Source organism: Carassius carassius, chromosome 24, assembly GCF_963082965.1.
Source record: "Carassius carassius chromosome 24, fCarCar2.1, whole genome shotgun sequence".
In the NCBI taxonomy this organism is placed as follows: Eukaryota; Metazoa; Chordata; class Actinopteri; order Cypriniformes; family Cyprinidae; genus Carassius; species Carassius carassius.
In genome coordinates, this window is record NC_081778.1 from 1768128 (window position 1) to 1785514 (window position 17387).

Sequence of the window (17387 nt, forward strand, 5' to 3'; positions counted from 1 at the left end):
CTCTCGTATAGGGCTGTCACTTTTGTGAAAAAAAAAATCCTGTTCGATTTTTGAGACATAGGCAAAGTGTTCATTGAATCGTTAGTAAATTGCCTATATTTGGCGTTGATCCGTTTTTCAACACCAAATATAGGCAAATCCACCGACAACTAAACAGGCATTAGGGCGAACGTAAAGAGGGCGCTTGAGAAGCGCACAAGTCAGCAATGTGGACTGCCATAACATCAATGAAAAACATTACTGAAGGCTACATTGATATTATGCACTAATAGGCTGTGTGTGTGTGTGTGTGTGGGTGTGTGGGTGTGGGTGTGGGTGTGTGTGTGTGTGTGTGTGTGGGTGTGTGTCAGAACCTGCAGTTGCTGTGTGACGCGCGTTCGCTGCGAGCGTATAGTGACGAGCTGGACGCGCTCCGAGAAAAGGCCATTAAAATCGATTCCCTATTTTCGCTTTCGAAACTTGTGTTGGTTGGTCCGATCGATTGTGCAGCTTTTGTGACAAGCTTTTTTTGATTGTGACAGCCCTTTGTCATGCTTAATCTTTGATAGGCAGACGCGTGATAACAGCTCGACTGTGAGTGAAACCTAAGCGCTTGCGCACGGATGGGAGGGGCGGGTGACATTCATTTTCGGTTTACATTTTCGGCTGTTTTTTTTATTTCGGCCCGAAACCGATAATGCCATTTCGGCCGAAAATTTTCGGCGGCCGAAATTTCGGTGCCCCCTAATATATAGTACCGATCAAATATGTGGACTCATAATAATAGAGTATAAGTTTAACATTTGTTCATATTTCCACACGCAAGCGAATTTTAAACTATTCCAGAAAAAAAGGGCAAAAGGGAACTTTGTTACTCGTGCGCTGTTCTCTAGGCACACAGCCGCACACACATGAAGCACGCACACGCGTTTCAGACACTGCACAAACACTGAACTGAATCCTCTGAACAGACACACAAAATACCCATCTCAACAATCATTCAGGTAAATGCAGTCAGTTATGTCTCAAGTGAATGAAAACAGCTGAGAAAGAAATCAGATGTGACATCATCCGATCATTATATCGGATCCCTGCATCAGGTCTTATAGGAACAGCAGCCTATAAATACTGCTGCTGTGATTAATGATCATCAAACAACGGAACAGCTGTGATTAAAATTGTAAGATTTTTATTTAACACTCTATCTGCAGTGTTATTTTCTCTAATTATTATTTCTGTATTTGAATACTGCCAACCTTATTTTATTTGTAACGTATTTTGTTGTATTTATATGTGCTTGTAATTTGTGTATTTGTTCTCATTTTTATTGGCTGTTCTATTGTCACTTTAATCTTAGTTAATCTAGTAGTAAAGCAAGGTAAATTGAAATATTTTTCTTTTCTTGATGACCTGAAAAATGATCTGATCCGTGGGTCAAAAACTGTAATTTCAAATGAACCGTGATATTTGTGATCCATTGAATAAGTATAATATACACAAAGAATATCAGCTGATATATCGATATCTGGCTTTTTTTTTTTTTTACTCCCTAATATCAATATCAGTATCAGCACCAAAAAATCCATATCGGTCGGGCTCTAGTTTTTGAAAAGTGAAAAGAAAAAGTGAAAAGTTTGAAAAGATCTTTTTTATGCTCAGACAACAACATTACAGACTAACTAAATAACTAATCTTCCCTCCCCTATCCGGAATGCTGAATCCCTGACAATTTTCAAGCAACAGCTGAAAACCCATCTGTTTCTAAACTACTTGGCTTCATTGTTAAACTCTTCTTGCATATACCTCGCTCTCGCTTGAAATTTAAGGGGGATCTGGCTTTTTCTGCAGCCGGTCCTAGACTTTGGACCAGCTTACCTCTAGACATTAGATCTGCGGCTTCCCTTCCTGTTTTTAAATCCCGCTTGAAGACTTTTCTGTATTCCTTGGCAAATGTATGTTTGTGTTTGTTAATGTGTTTTTGTATTGATTGATTGTTTTGAGTCATTTCTTTTTATTCTCTTAATCTCTATATTTACTTAATTTGTATATGTACAGCACTTTGGCATACGCTAGCTGTTTTTAAATCTGCTATATAAATAAACTGACCTTGAAAATTATCAAACGAACTAACCTTTTTTGCTTGAACCACAGAGTTCAGTTAAAATGACTACATAGAACTTTAGGGTAACACTTCAGAATAGGTAACACTTGTAAACTTTTAACTCTCAATAAATTCTTAATTTGCTGCTTATTAATAGTTAGTAAGGTAGTGGTTTAGGTATTGGGTAGGATACAGGATGTAGAATAAGGCATTAATATGTTTTTAACACTATGGAGTTGATTTAATGTGTAAATACGTTGACGTGCGTGAAATGCGTCACACTGTTTACATCTCGCTTAATGGCATACTGGGAATGGAGGAAGTTGCATTCTATCACAAAAACAGATACCACTGTTATCAAAAGTTTGGGAATACTTTAAACAGAGGCCAAATAAAATGGCCCTTTGTTCCCTTTGTAAAACCGATATGGTGTACCACGACAGCACAAATGTGATGCACGAGCACCTCAGAGGAAAACATCCTGGCGCTCTCCGGTGTTACGGTTTAACTGGTTACCGTGTGATCTGTGACCAACTTCCTGGGTCAGGTCTCTGCTGCAGATGTGATGGAACAAACTGATGTGATTTATTATTAAGTGTCTAATAAACGCAGACTTGCTCATTGCATGATTCTGATATTCTTGTAAAGATTACAAGTTATTGGTATGATCACCCGTAGCGGCTGAAGTAAGGATAAAATAAAAAATAAAGTAAGTCTGTGTTGGCCCGGGTTTCGAACACGCGTTAGGGGTCGTTCACATGTCGCGCCTAAAAACGCATGGAAAAAGCTAGTCGCGCCGCTTTCTCATTCTTTCCAAAGCGCTCGGGCAGTTGCGCCCTTAAGGCGTCTGCCGTTGCTAAGCAACCATGACGCGCTCTCTCCATGAAGATGCAGAAATTTCAGCAAAGGATAAATGGATTTGCAACACTAAAAATCGCTTGCAGTAGCTCTGCTACTAAATATATTTCAAAATGGCTATCCATATACAACTATGATCAGCAGTTCCTTCATCTTAGCTGAGCTTTCAACGTTATTCTGGGAAAGGATGAAGCTGATTGGTTAGTTCTTGTCACATGACCCGTGGTGCGCTTGCGGCATTCTGAAAAGTTGTGATTTTTAACTCGATGCGGTGTGGACGCGCCTGTTTTCGTGTGCGAGTCGTTTCCATTACGAACTTGAGCGCGCAAAAGACACGATATGTGAACGGCCCCTTAAAAGACAGCGCGCCGCGAGACAACAGTCACAAACCACCGAGCTACCCCGAATCAGCTCCAGATCTCTGGAAACCTTGCTAAACCATAGCAGAACCCTGACTACATTTTATGGTTTGTGATGCTAAAGAACATTTCATGACGTCTCAGACAACTGTAAATTTGTGGCTACTGTGGTTTAATTATAAGCGCTATCGTAAACTCATATTTACCATAGTAAAATAATTTTCTTTGCCTCTTTATTTTTGTATACTGTAAAAACTTCAACCACATTGGTTGAAAATGAATAAAGGTTGAAATATTAAATTACAAGTTGTACTTATATATTTTTTGTAAAGTTATCCAAAGGATTCATTAGCTAATCAAAAAAAGAACATTAGATTAATTGTTTATTGTAATAAAAATAATCGTTAGAGTAGTCGACTAATCGAAAAAATAATCGTTAGATTAGTCAATAGAAAAAATAATCGTTAGTTGCAGCTCTAATATATATATATATATATATATATATATATATATATATATATATATATATATATAAAACACAAATTTACTAGCCAATGACAATTCAATTGACAAGGTGTCTGTAGAGGGTTGTATCAAATGTACGTCAAGTAAGAGCAAGACATCATTCAAAACGGTCTATTTTTAGTTGTGTAGTTGGAATATAAAAATCGCACGTTTCAGAAGATAAAGAAATGCAAGTTGCAGTCCGTAAAATACGGTATAAGTTCTACCGTATTTTACGGACTGCAACTTGCATTTTTGTGGCTGACCCTATTGCATATGTATTTTGTTATACAACAAAATACATGTGCAATAAGGTCAGCCACAAAAATAACTGCATCCACAACTTTTTATTGCTATTTTTTCACTGCGTGTCTTAAAAAAATTTTTTTTAGATTAGTATTAGATTAAGATTATTAAAGCGTAGATCAATTACAAGCTACGCATTATCGCCTTCGATAATGAATGCGATATTGCGTAGCTTGTCAGCGATATATCGCCCATTCCTACATAAAAAACAAGTTAAATGCAAGCCCTAATATTTAATATTTCAAATAACTTATGTGAAAATAAAATGTTAAATGATGGGTGAAACATTGTTCCAAACTGCAAAACTGTTGTTCGTTTATATTGATAAGTAATTAATTAACTAAAATTTGTAAATTAAATTTGTTTAGGATAATATGTTCTGTAGGAAACATATCTTTAACTCTTGGCAGTTAAATTAAATAAGACCAGTATTTCTTCCAGTGCATTTGACACTTAATATTGAAGGTCAATTTGAGAGTGGTGCATCGTGGGATACCATGTTCCATTCCTTACTCTGGTTCTGTTTTTGCCTTTATTCTGTTTGTGTTGAAATGGACAGCCTTCGGAGTAGGGCTGTTCGATTAATTGAAATCGTAACAAAATCGCGATTTGAGTGTGTGCAATTTTTAAATCGCTTTATAGCACGATTTTCCGCAGCCCCGAACTTCTGTAGTATGCTATCCGAAACAATTGCCTAACTCCAGCTTCACACTGTCTGTGATGTGTAGCCTTTTTTTCCTGAGCCCATGGTTTTATTAACACAGGTTTTATTTTTTTTATTATTATTTTGTGCCATATGTCTAGACATTTTGTTTGACATCTTTACTTAGTGATTATTTTGACTTATGTCTGTTCTAGAGACATGTTACAACTTTTTGATAAAGCTCTCATTGGTTTTCTTTTGGAAATGTTTAAATTTTATACTGAATGCATTTATGAATGTGAAGCATGTCTGTGTGTGTCAAAATCATGATTAAAATAGAAATCGCAAAATTATTGATAAAAAATAGAATTTGTTGAAGCATCGGAAATAAATTTTGGTCCAAAAATAGCAAAAACTAGACTTTATTCAGCATTGTCTTCTCTTCCGTGTCTGTTATGAGAGAGTTCAAAACAAAGCAGTTTGTGATATCCGGTTCGTGAACGAATCATTCAGTTCAGCAAATCGAACTAAATCATTTTAAACGGTTCGCATCTCTAATATGTATTAATCCACAAATGACTTAAGCTGTTAACTTTTTTAACGTGGCTGACACTCCCTCTGAGTTAAAACAAACCAATATCCCGGAGTAATTCATTTACTCAAACAGTACACTGACTGAACTGCTGTGAAGAGAGAACTGAAGATGAACACAGAGCCATAATGAACAAAAGATCGACTCTTTCACGAGAAATCACCATGATTTTTTTTAATGATTCATGATTAATTTCGCAAAATTAATAAAAAAAATTGTGATAGGTTTTTTTGTGTCCATATCGCACAGCCCTACTTCAGAGCTGCTTGTGTTTTTGTGGTGTGCTGATATTAGCACTGGGCAGGTGGTGTTGTGTAGTCAGTGTCAATCTTTCAATCATCTGGATGAGATTTACATTAGTGATTGACTGATATATCGACCTTGGCGATATATCTGTCGATTATTGGCTTTTTCTTATATATATATATATATATATATATATATATATATATATATATATATATATATATATATATATATATATATATATATATATATATATATCAGCATCAACCGATACGTTTTTCTGCTTGGTCAATGTGTTCGAGATGGGCCAGACTTTTATTTTGACGTACTGAAACTTTGGTACCGATACCAGTGAAAATCCACGGTTCTCGGTACCAATTTCGGTACCAAAGCAAAACACAAAAATATGCTAATTAAAAAAAAATTATTATGAAAAATAAAGCCAATGACATTCTTTATACTTATTTACAATTGTGTTTAAAGTTTTTCTACAAGTAATATTTGAGAAACTGTAAACAAGTTTCACCCCAATTTAATTTGTCTTTTAATTAATGACATTTAAACATTTTATTTTTAGGTAAATAAAGGGGATTTGCTATTAAAATTTAAACATGGAAGAAATATTGTGTGATTTTATTTATTTAAAAAATTAAGTTTTATTTTTTTTTTCAACAGTAGTAGCAGTATCACATACATTCTAGTAAATAATCGTAATATTTCTAGCACAATGCCTTTATGTAAAATTAACTTTTATTTTGACGCTTTTATTCAGATGCTGAATACAGAAGGGCACAGTTCACATCCTTAGAAAATAATCACAAAACCTAATCTATATTCTGTAATTAAATCGACTAATCAAATATTCACAAATCGTGACCCATCCCCAGTAGCCAATCATGCTGACTGATGTTATCAAGTACACTGCTGTTTGCAGAATTACCAGACTTGCGTCATCCCGTCCGTGGGTGTTCACACTCCCAAATCAAACTCGCAAAATCCGAACTAACGAGGATGCAAGTATGAAATTTGCATACTTTGTATTGGGAAAGGCGCACAGACCTATGTCACCAGAATATTTGCCCAATCTTCACAGTACTTTGGAAACGCAGAAAGCAACAGGTCTGGGGGGGAAATAGTTCCTGGGGAGAAAAGCTCCTGGTACAATTGTTCCGGGTAATTTCGGTGGAAACGCGGCTTTAGTTAAACTTGGTTAATGTACTAACATTAACAATTAACAACAGCAACATTTGTTACAGAAGTTATTATACTTTGTAAAAAAAAATACAGCTGTTATTTCATGTTAGCCTTAATGTTAAGTGTGAACGAACAACAAAGAATCAAAACATTTTCAGACAATGTTGAGTGCATGTTGTAGCCCATATTTAAAATACTTAGCTACTTGGCTACTTAACTGCGTTAGGTCAATTTAGCAAAGGAATTAAGTAAATTTAGCATGGGCCAGTTAAAGTTTGATGAGTAATATCTACTTAGATATTTACTTAAATGCAATACTCCATTACACTCTCCTTAGTTCCAGTTTATAAAATTTACTTTAACAATGAACACTCGAAAACACCTGTGCTATAAAAGCATATGATTCACTTGCAAACATGCAAGTAAGCAAGCGTGCAGACAGCTTGTTATCCTTCAAAGATGATATTTCCACTCATTAAAATGAATACCCACCTGAACACCGAGACCTTGATACGTGGTACACCATACACAATGACGGTAACAATCAGTGGGTTGTGTTTATATATAAATGGATCATTCTGAGTAGAAAATGAACTCCAGATGTCACAAAACAGTAAGCTACTAAACCTAACAACAAAGCATCCATAAAACAGTGTAAATACAACTCGAAAACAGTGAAAAATGTAACCTTTTAATTATTCATGCCCCAGTGCATGATGGGAAATACGGGATCATAACTTTTGAATACTTGTAAACATAACAAACAATTCCAATTAATATATAATTATAAGTTCAAACTTTAATTTCTACAAGCTTAAATTGAGTACTAATATAGAATTTACTTTATTATTATTATTATTATTCTTGCCAACTAAATTATTTAATGTATAAATTACCACAATCATTTTCATCAGTGTTCTGGAGTAATTAAAGGGTTAGTTCACCGAAAAATGTCATTAATGACTCACCCTCATGTCGTTCCTTCAGAACACAGTTTAAGATATTTTAGATTTAGTCCGAGAGCTCTCAGTCCCTCCATTGAAGCTGTGTGTACGGTCTACTGTCCATGTCCAGAAAGGTAAGAAAAACATCAACAAAGTAGTCCATGTGACATCAGAGGGTCCGTTAGAATTTGTTGAAGCATCGGAAATAAATTTTGGTCCAAAAATAGCAAAAACTACGACTTTATTCAGCATTGTCTTCTCTTCCGTGTCTGTTATGAGAGAGTTCAAAACAAAGCAGTTTGTGATATCCGGTTCGTGAACGAATCATTCAGTTCAGCAAATCGAACTGAATCATTTTAAACGGTTCGCATCTCTAATATGCATTAATCCACAAATGACTTAAGCTGTTAACTTTTTTAACGTGGCTGACACTCCCTCTGAGTTAAAACAAACCAATATCCCGGAGTAATTCATTTACTCAAACAGTACACTGACTGAACTGCTGTGAAGAGAGAACTGAAGATGAACACAGAGCCATAATGAACAAAAGATCGACTCTTTCACGAGAAATCACCATGATTTTTTTTAATTGGGTTGAAACTACATAGAACTGGCCTTAAATTAAAAGATTAACTGTTACATGTGAAATTGAATAACAATAACTGCATAGTTCTACAATCCAAACACCACAACCAACACGCATTCAATAAGATGTTTCTTAATCAGCATTCAGTATTTGTTTTAGTTTTTAAATTTGGTTTTAAATAAAAAAAAAAACAAGTATTTACCAGTTAGACTAAATAAAACTATGCTATATAAAAACATTATTACAAAATGTGAAATAAAATAATGTTGGTGCGAATAAAACAAAGATGGAAAGTGTTTCATGCGTCTAATTAAAATAATAATAATTAGGTTAATGATTCACATCTATATATTTTTTTTACATTAAGCCAATTAAAAATAAATAACTTGGCTCAATTAAAAAAAAGATAGATGTGAATCATTACTCTAAAGTTTTTTTAATTGGATGAATGAAACGTTTTTTTCAGTATGCTACAGCAGTTGATTTTTAAATAAAATTAAGTCGATGTAATTTTAAGATAAAATAAAGATAATCATCCTATACAGAACTGACATTTACTTCTGGCTTTTCAAACATGTATGCAAGTTTTACTTTACAAAAAAAAAAAACATTATAGTTTTGTCACAGTTTAGTCTGTTTCGTTTCTAATCCAACACTCGAGAAGTTGAGCTGAACATCCCTTCACTGTCTCTGCTTGTGCAGGCACAGTATGCTCGCACAGCTTCAGTGAGCAGGAAAGACTCTTATTTGTGCACCAGTACACCAACAGCTGTTCGCTTACTGCTATCTGTGCCTCAGACGTGTAGCTCTGCACTTCCTGTGCTGAACGGCTGCCCATGTCCTGCGCACAGATTTCGAAATGTCCAGCCCTAATTATTTTATTGTAATTGTTTGGCTTTTTTTTTTTTTTTTTTTTTTCTCAGGTACAATTCTTATCATCAAGCATCATGCTTAACCTGGGTTGAAGCTATTAATTTTGAACTCTCAAAGTGCACCAGATAGATGAAACTAACATAAAACGTACATCATTTTCTTATAGAGACCAAGGTCCACCCACCACAGTCTCACAAAATCTCACACAAAATGTTGTTGTAAAAGTGACAATAATACAAATTTGAAATTGTTTCACAGCAAATGCATGTTTGTTACTTTCCTTTTAGTTTTTATTTAGAGCCAATCTAATGTTTAGTTTCAGCATTATCTGTTAACTGATTAATGTGTTGCCGCTGTCAAACACACACACCTTTAACACCACTCCAGATTTTTCACATTTGCAATTAATAAATAAATGTTACTTATTTCATTAGTTACACATAGGGATATGCCCAGTGTTGGGGAAAGTAACTTTTAAAAGTAATGCCTTACAATATTGCGTTACTCCCTAAAAAAGTAACTAAATACGTTACTTAGTTACTTTTTATGGAAAGTAATGTGTTACATTACTTTTGTGTTACTTTCACGTTACTTTTTAAATATGAGCAGGGCTTGATTGTTTTTAATATAAGAAGTTCTATTTATAGCAAATGTAAAAGCCCTTTCACACCAAAAAATGTAATGAATAAACCTCAGGCTGAAGGAAAAGTAAATTCACGTCTGTACAGTAGAACACAGGAGAAGAAGGCTCAACACTCTTCAGCAATAAAAACAAAACAAAAAACAATGAAGCACAATTGTTAGTTTATCTAAAGTCATTTTTTAATTATTAGTATGGTTGAACTGGATCATTAAATGTCAGCAGCAAAGACACTGTTAATAAAATGGGAATAGATACATTTGTGTTATTTAATATATTTAGTTATTGCAGGTTTGCATCATATTCTGAGTTTGCATTTCACTGTTTTGATTAATTTTGATGAATACTAAATCTGTTTTGTTTTTTGTTTTTTTGTGAGTGGGATGAATTAATGCACATTCACATTTAGTCTAGAACTACAGTAACATCATGTTCACACAGCGCACACAACGCCTCCATACTTCCGATTTCTCCCAATATGGGAACAGGAGGCTTGTCAGTCAAAAAATGGGAATACAAAGTAACTGGCGTTACTTTTTTGAAAAAGTAACTCAGATATTTTCTTGTAAATTAAAAAGTAATGCGTTACTTTACTAGTTACTTGAAAAAAGTAATCTGATTACGTAACTCGCGTTACTTGTAATGCATTACCCCCAACACTGGATATGCCGATATCCAATTTTCATGTTGCGATTAATTGCTCATGTTATTATCACGGTATTGAAATTTAGTTTAAAAAAAAAGTCATAATACAGTATAACAGGTTTAATAACTTTTTTCTTATAACAAAAATAACTGAACATTTAAATACAATAAAGCAATATAGAAAAATATATAAAGTTAAAAGTTTTACACAGATTAAAGTGCAAAAGAACTATAAAAACCAATAGGTACCACTTTACTATAAGACCTCATTAGTTAACCATTAACATTCACAATGAGCAAAAGCTACAGAAGTTATTAATCTGTTAAAAAAATAAGTCTTAGTTCATGTTAGCTCATTAAATAACACAGTTGCAACTTTTGAATTTAACAACGTGTTATTAAATATTGTAATACCTAAGAATAATGAATGTTCAGAAGAATTTTTAATTGGCAGTTTAACTAATGAATTAACTAATGTTAACTAATGAAGCCCTAATGTAAAGTGTGAATGAACAATAAAGAATCAAAACACTTTCAAACAATATATAGAGCATGTTGTAGTCCAGATTAAAATGTAAAAATAAGTTTGAAAATAAATAGCCTAAGTATTTGGCACTGTGATGAACACAATAGCAAATCCAAAAACTTGAATGGCTTGTATGTTTTAGAAATTAGTGCAGCTTCTTTATTTATGGTGTTTCCAGAGTAAAGGCTGCATTTTCTGCAGTTTAGCGCCTGTCAGAGAGTGAATGTGCTTTCATTCAATGCGTCTCTCACGTGTTCCTTCATGTGTTTCTCATTGTCAGGAGTCTAGTTTTATTCCTCTGATTGTTTCTCTCTCTCTCTCTCTCTCTCTCTCACACACACACACACACACACACACACACACACACACACACGTGCGCTCTTGCACAGCTGAACTCATTCTCAATCAGCTTACTCTCCTGCTCTCCTCACACCTGTTTCCCTTTTGACCTGATTTTCTGTCTATTTAGACCTCATGTTCTTTTCCCCTCTTGTTGGTTTATTGTTTGCTCGCTCATGTCCGTTACTGATGCCTTAGTTATTTTGCTATTAATCCTTGTCCTGTTAGTACGTGTGTCAGACAAGTTACTCCTTTGAGGCGCTTTGTGTATCGGTTTCTAACGTTCGGGCTGGTAAACACCCCAGCCATTTTTCAAGCACTCGTAAACAATGTATTGAGAGGCATGCTCAACATTTTCGTCTTTGTGTACCTGGAAGATATCCTCATTTTCTCCCCATCTCTCCAGGTACACACCCAACATGTGTGTCGTGTTTTACAGTGGTTATTAGCGAATCGCCTCTATTTTAAAGCCGAGAAATGCGCATTTCATGTCCAGTCAGTTACTTTCCTTGGTTCGGTTGTGTCTGCGGAGGGCATAAGCATGGACCCCTCCAAGGTTCAGGCGGTCACTGACTGGCCTGTTCCAGATTCCCGCTCGGCACTTCAGTGTTTTTTGGGGTTTGCGAACTTATCGCTGGTTTATTAGAAATCTCAGTCAGGTTGCCGTCCCTTTGACTGTGCTCACGTCCGTAAAGTCTCGTTTTACCTGGTCCGAGGCTGCTCAAGGTGCATTTGAGCGTCTTAAGAGATTCTTCACTACTGCTCCCATTCTGATTTCGCCTGATCCTAAGAATCAGTTTATCGTCGAGGTGGATGCATCTGATGTTGGGGTGTGAGCGATTCTCTCACAACGCCCCACCCTTGATCAGAAGGTGCACCCATGCGCATTTAACTCGCATCGACTCTCACCTGCCGAGCTTAACTATGATGTGGGTAACCAGGAACTTCTAGCCATTCGACTGGCCCTGGAGGAGTGGCACCATTGGTCGGAGGGAGCTTCCAGCACGTTTATTTTCTGGACTGATCATCATAATCTAGAGTATATCCGCTCTGCCAAGAGGCTTAACTCCAGACAGGCTCGCTGGGCTCTTTTTTTTTTGGGGGGGGGCGTTTCAATTTCACTATCTCTTACCATCCCGGGTCAAGAACATTAAGCCTGATGCTCTTTCTCGTCAGTTCTCCTCCTCTGAGGGTTGCTCCGTCACTGAGACCATCCTACCAGAGGGATGTGTGGTTGGGTCTGTCACCTGGGGGGTGGAACAGCTGGTGCGAAAAGCTCTTTCTCAAAGTCGTTCCCCGTGGATGCTCTGAGGGGAAGCTATTTGTCACAAAGTCTGCTCATCCGGCTGTTCTGCGTTGGGGTCTTCTAAATTGACCGCTTATCCGGGGGTGGGTCGTACATTGGCAGCTGTCCACCAGCGATTCTGGTGGCCTGCCATGGAATGCGAGGTATGCTGATTTGTTGCATCATGTTCTGTCTGTGCCCAGCAGAAGTCCAGTAATTCGTCTCCCGATGGTCTGCTTCGCCCTCTCTCTATTCCCTCAAAGCCTTGGTTCCATTTTGCCCTGGACTTCGTCACGGGGCTTCCCCCCTCCAGCGGCAATATGGTGATCTTCGCGGTTGTTGATCGGTTTCCTAAGGCTGTTCACTTCGTTCCACTCCCCAAGCTTCCATCGGCTATAGAGACTGCACGGGCGGTTGTGGACTACGTCTTTAGAATTCACGGGCTCCCTTGTGATGTTGTTTTAGACAGGGGACCCCAGTTTGTCTCTAAATTTTGGAGGGAATTCTGCAGACAGATTGGTGCTACTGCCAGTCTGTCTTCAGGGTTTCACCCACAGAGTAATGGGCAGGCTGAGCATGCTAATCAGGACCTCGGTCGGATCCTCGGCTGTTTAGCGGCTCGTAACCCCACCTCCTGGTGTGAACAATTGACATGGGCAGAGTACGCTCCTAATTCTCTGCCATCGTCCACTGGCCTGTCCCCATTTTCTTGTTGTCTGGGCTACCAGCCACCTCTACAAGATGACCTGTGATCGACAGACAGCCTGTGTTGCATTTATTCTTTTTTGTTCAATAAATTGTTAGTCAGCTTTCGCTTTTGGGTCTATTTCGATCTGTGACACTCATGTGTGCTTGTTTACATCAGAGTGCACATATGTCTTTCAAGCAGCATGGGAATAGTATTCTTAAAATGCATTCCAAATTATGAATAATTTGTAATATATAATTATTCACAGTATTTAGAAGTGCCCAATACCGTGCATATTAATGACCGTGATATATCACATCACCGAATACTGGAATGTCTAGTTACAAATAATGTGATTCAGAAGATTATAGTGTAGGACTTTTAACAGAAAAAATAATTAAAATGTTTCCTTTTAAATATTTCCAACATTTATATTATGTACTATATATTAATCAATCCATCCAGTTTCCACCCCATGTCCGGGACCGGGTTGTGGTGATAGCAGACTGAGAAAGGAAACCCATATGCCATTTGCCCTGGCCACATCCTCCAGCTTATCCTGGGGGAACCCAAGGTATTCCCAGGCCATCTAAGAGATATGATCACTCTAGTGTCTCCTGGGTCTGCTCTGGGTCTCTTCCCAGGTGGACATATCTGGAACATACCCACCAGAAGGTGTCCAGGAGGCATCCTTAACAGACATCAAAACCACCTCAACTAGCTCCTTTCAACATGTGAGGAGCAAGAGCTCTACTCTGAGTCCCTCCCAAATGTTTTTTTTCCTTGACCTGTCTCTCAGGGTCAGCCCATATACCCTGTGGAAAAAAACGCATTTCAAATGCTTGTCCCAGTGATCTCATTTATTCTGTCAAAACATAAGTCGTGATTCGAGTGGTAAATCGAGAGCTTATCCTTCAGGGTTAGAGCTCTTTTTCACTATGATGGCCCGGTACAATGACTGCATAACAGAGCCCAGATAGCACACAGTAGCAAACCCAACACCTCATACTCCCGGAGGCCCCCCCCCCCCCATAAGTGATTTTGGGGAACCATTTCATAAGCCATCTCCAAATCTACAAAACACATGTAGATTGGATGAGTATACTTACATGTCCCCTCCAGAAAAGCTGGTGTACTGCTTCACGTCTGGGACAGATCCACATTGTTCCTTCTCCAGCTAAGGTTTGACTATTTTTAGATTCTCCTCTCCAGTACAATGGCATAAGCTTTCCCGGGCAGGCTGAGGAGTATGATTACTATATATTTGGAACTCACATTGATGTGGGAACAACCATAGCTGTCATATATAAAATATTATTTTAAAATATGCATACATTATTAATTAAATGCACTTTTGTTTTAAATTAATATCTGTAAAGATAAACGGCAAGCTTTGCCATGTTAATTCATTCCATCTTACATAAGAAAATTCCTAGCACGATTCATGGTAATCTCTGGATTTTCCTATGGTATACTCTGTATAGTTTGTCTGAATTATTGTCAGCCAAATGGCTTGGATGAATACACCAACTGAACTGTTGTTAGGTTAGTGACAAGATCTTGAAAGAGTTTTGTTTGAGGCACTTTATAGGAAGATATATCCACAAGCAGAGCCAGAGATTCTGGATAATTCTGGCTGTATATAACTTGTCAAATTATATAAACCCATACATCTGTTTGATGATGCATAAGTGGTGAGACTACTTGAATATAGTTCAGCAAAGTTTGTCATCTCCTGTTTAATTGTTTCTCAAGACTGATGAAACTGATACATTTGTACTCATATAACTACTATCTTAATCCGCTGTCTGTATGCCTGTACAATATCAAAATTTGAGTTGCTTTATGTTAGCTCTTTCTATTATATTATTTTTGCAGTCTAATAGTAATATTTTCCCTGTTTTCTTCTTTTCTTTGTGCAGCGGATGCCAACCACAGGCTGAATCTCTTCTACCTCGCTAATGATGTCATTCAGAATTGCAAAAGGAAGAACGCTATTATTTACCGAACCACCTTCGCTGATGTGCTACCAGACGCCGCCCTGCTGGTCAAGTTAGTGAATGACATGTTCTTGTATCTATGTGATTAGTAGAGAAGTAGTGATATTCTGTGCTGACTCTGTGTGTTTGTAGGGACGCTAAAGTGTGTAAGTCAGTGGACAGGATCTTCAGTATTTGGCAGGAGCGGAATGTTTATCCGGAGGAGTTGATCTCTGAGCTGAAGGCCAGTCTGCAGAAGAAAGACAAAGAGAAAGAGAAAGATAAAGAGAAGCAGAAGGAGAAGGAGAAAAAAGTGAAAGAGCAACAGCCTTGTCCTGGTCAGTTTCTGACGTGTACGCTTCCAGACTCAATGCTTGATTCAAGTCTAATGCAGAGATTTTTTAACTTCTTAATGTCTAATTATAATCATCTTAAAGGGAATCCACTTCCGGAAAAAAAAAATTAAGACAACAGCGTTTTTGTATAAATATTCTTTAATATTTAGAATGGTATCACCTGAACGAAAACATGGTAGTCACATTGTCTTGTGTTACTGTAAATGTGTCTTATGTTTTTTAAACTGTATCTCATATATTGTGTACCCTGTGTTTGCAGTGTAAATAGCCTTGTTGCTTACAAATAAACAGTAAAAAGAAAAAAGTTTGCATATATATAAAAAAAAAAAAAAGTAATTGGTTTGTATTTGTCATTGTAATGAAATGACATAATTTGCTAAAATTACCCTATGAAATAATCTGGAAAAACATTTGCAACATTAATAAATGTATTATTTACTTTAATATTCTTAAATACCAGTAGCCATATGTTTTGCGAATAAACCTTTATGTGACCAGATATCAATGAAGAGTGTATATCTGAAAAAATAGCTATTCAGTAAATCATGCATTAATGCATTGAGTGTAAAAAATAATAATAATAATAATTTCTTAAAATAACTTGACCATGTGTTTTCTTTTTTCCCTTTTTGCAGCTCCAGTCAAACCCAAAACTGCTCTGAAGTCTAAAATTGTTGCAGAGTTTGTAGTAAGTCATGATCTGTCTTTAGGTTCAGTTGAATGTTTCCCCTATTAAAATTATAACACTAATTAATGTTTTTTTTTTTTTGTCAGCCACATGATTTTGTAGAGCGGTTAATGTCTTACAAGAACTCTCTGGACGAAAGTGATTTAAGAGAGAAGCAGCTAGCTGCTCTCAGAGTGGACGTCTGCAGCACAGAGGCCCTTAAAAGGTTAAAAGGTAATGAAATGTTTCCCAAAAATTGCACTATATAACTGTTTAGAGAGAGGTTTTTCAAATCCACCGTCTACTTGCATCCATAGATAAAGCAGGAGGGAATAAGTTCTCAAAAGACTTTGAAGAGGGAAGTACAAAGCTACAGGAATTTGTGACGTTCCTGGAAGGTCAGATAAAAGCAGGACCCCCACTGCTGGAGGCGCTGGGAAACGCAGACATCTTTTATGAGATGCAATACAAAGAGGTCAAAATTGTTGCCAATGTGAGTCAACTCTTATGCCTTGATGCTATATTAGTTCACAAGATTTGTGAATGTGGATGTTTTGAAACACCACTTATTACCCAAAAATATTTGAGAAAATGTAAAAATCTTTTCTCTGAGGTGAGACTTCTGTTCATCGGCCAAGTGGGCATGATTAATGGCTGATAGCAGTTTCATAGCCAAATATTGGCCTTTTGAGCTACCATTAATCATGTATCCTCATATTGTGCTTCTGTCAAATTCATCACTGCTTCCCATAGGCGTATAAAGCTTTTGCCAATCGCGTCAGTAGCCTGAAGCGTAAGCTGGATGCTCTGAAGACCACATTGCCCAGTCTGGATGACTCTCCCATCCCTTCCCCCTCTGAGGATGCCCCATCCCCCACCGGCTCAGAGTCGCCCTTCCATGGCCTGAGTTCCAGGATCGGTTCAGGTAGTGGGGATGGAAACGGAGGGAGAGGTGTGGAGCAACAGAAGGACAACAGAGACATAGAGGACATGGACATGTCTGAGGAAGAGGAAACGACAGAAAATGCTGGAATCATTGGTGAGAGATGGTAGAGGGGAAAATCAAATTTATAAATC

General features: G+C 37.0%; 1 protein-coding gene across 5 annotated transcripts in view; it reads left to right on the forward strand.

Annotated features, from left to right (window-relative positions):
* Positions 1–17387, forward strand: part of LOC132102695 (regulation of nuclear pre-mRNA domain-containing protein 2-like) — a 32201-nt gene that overhangs the window by 10926 nt on the left and 3888 nt on the right. For all 5 annotated transcript variants that reach the window (XM_059507297.1, XM_059507300.1, XM_059507296.1 and 2 more), the window contains exons 2-7: positions 15231–15360; positions 15441–15625; positions 16279–16331; positions 16418–16544; positions 16628–16803; positions 17064–17349. In XM_059507297.1, the coding sequence (XP_059363280.1) occupies positions 15231–15360; positions 15441–15625; positions 16279–16331; positions 16418–16544; positions 16628–16803; positions 17064–17349 (957 nt within the window). The remainder of the gene's footprint in view (positions 1–15230; positions 15361–15440; positions 15626–16278; positions 16332–16417; positions 16545–16627; positions 16804–17063; positions 17350–17387) is intronic.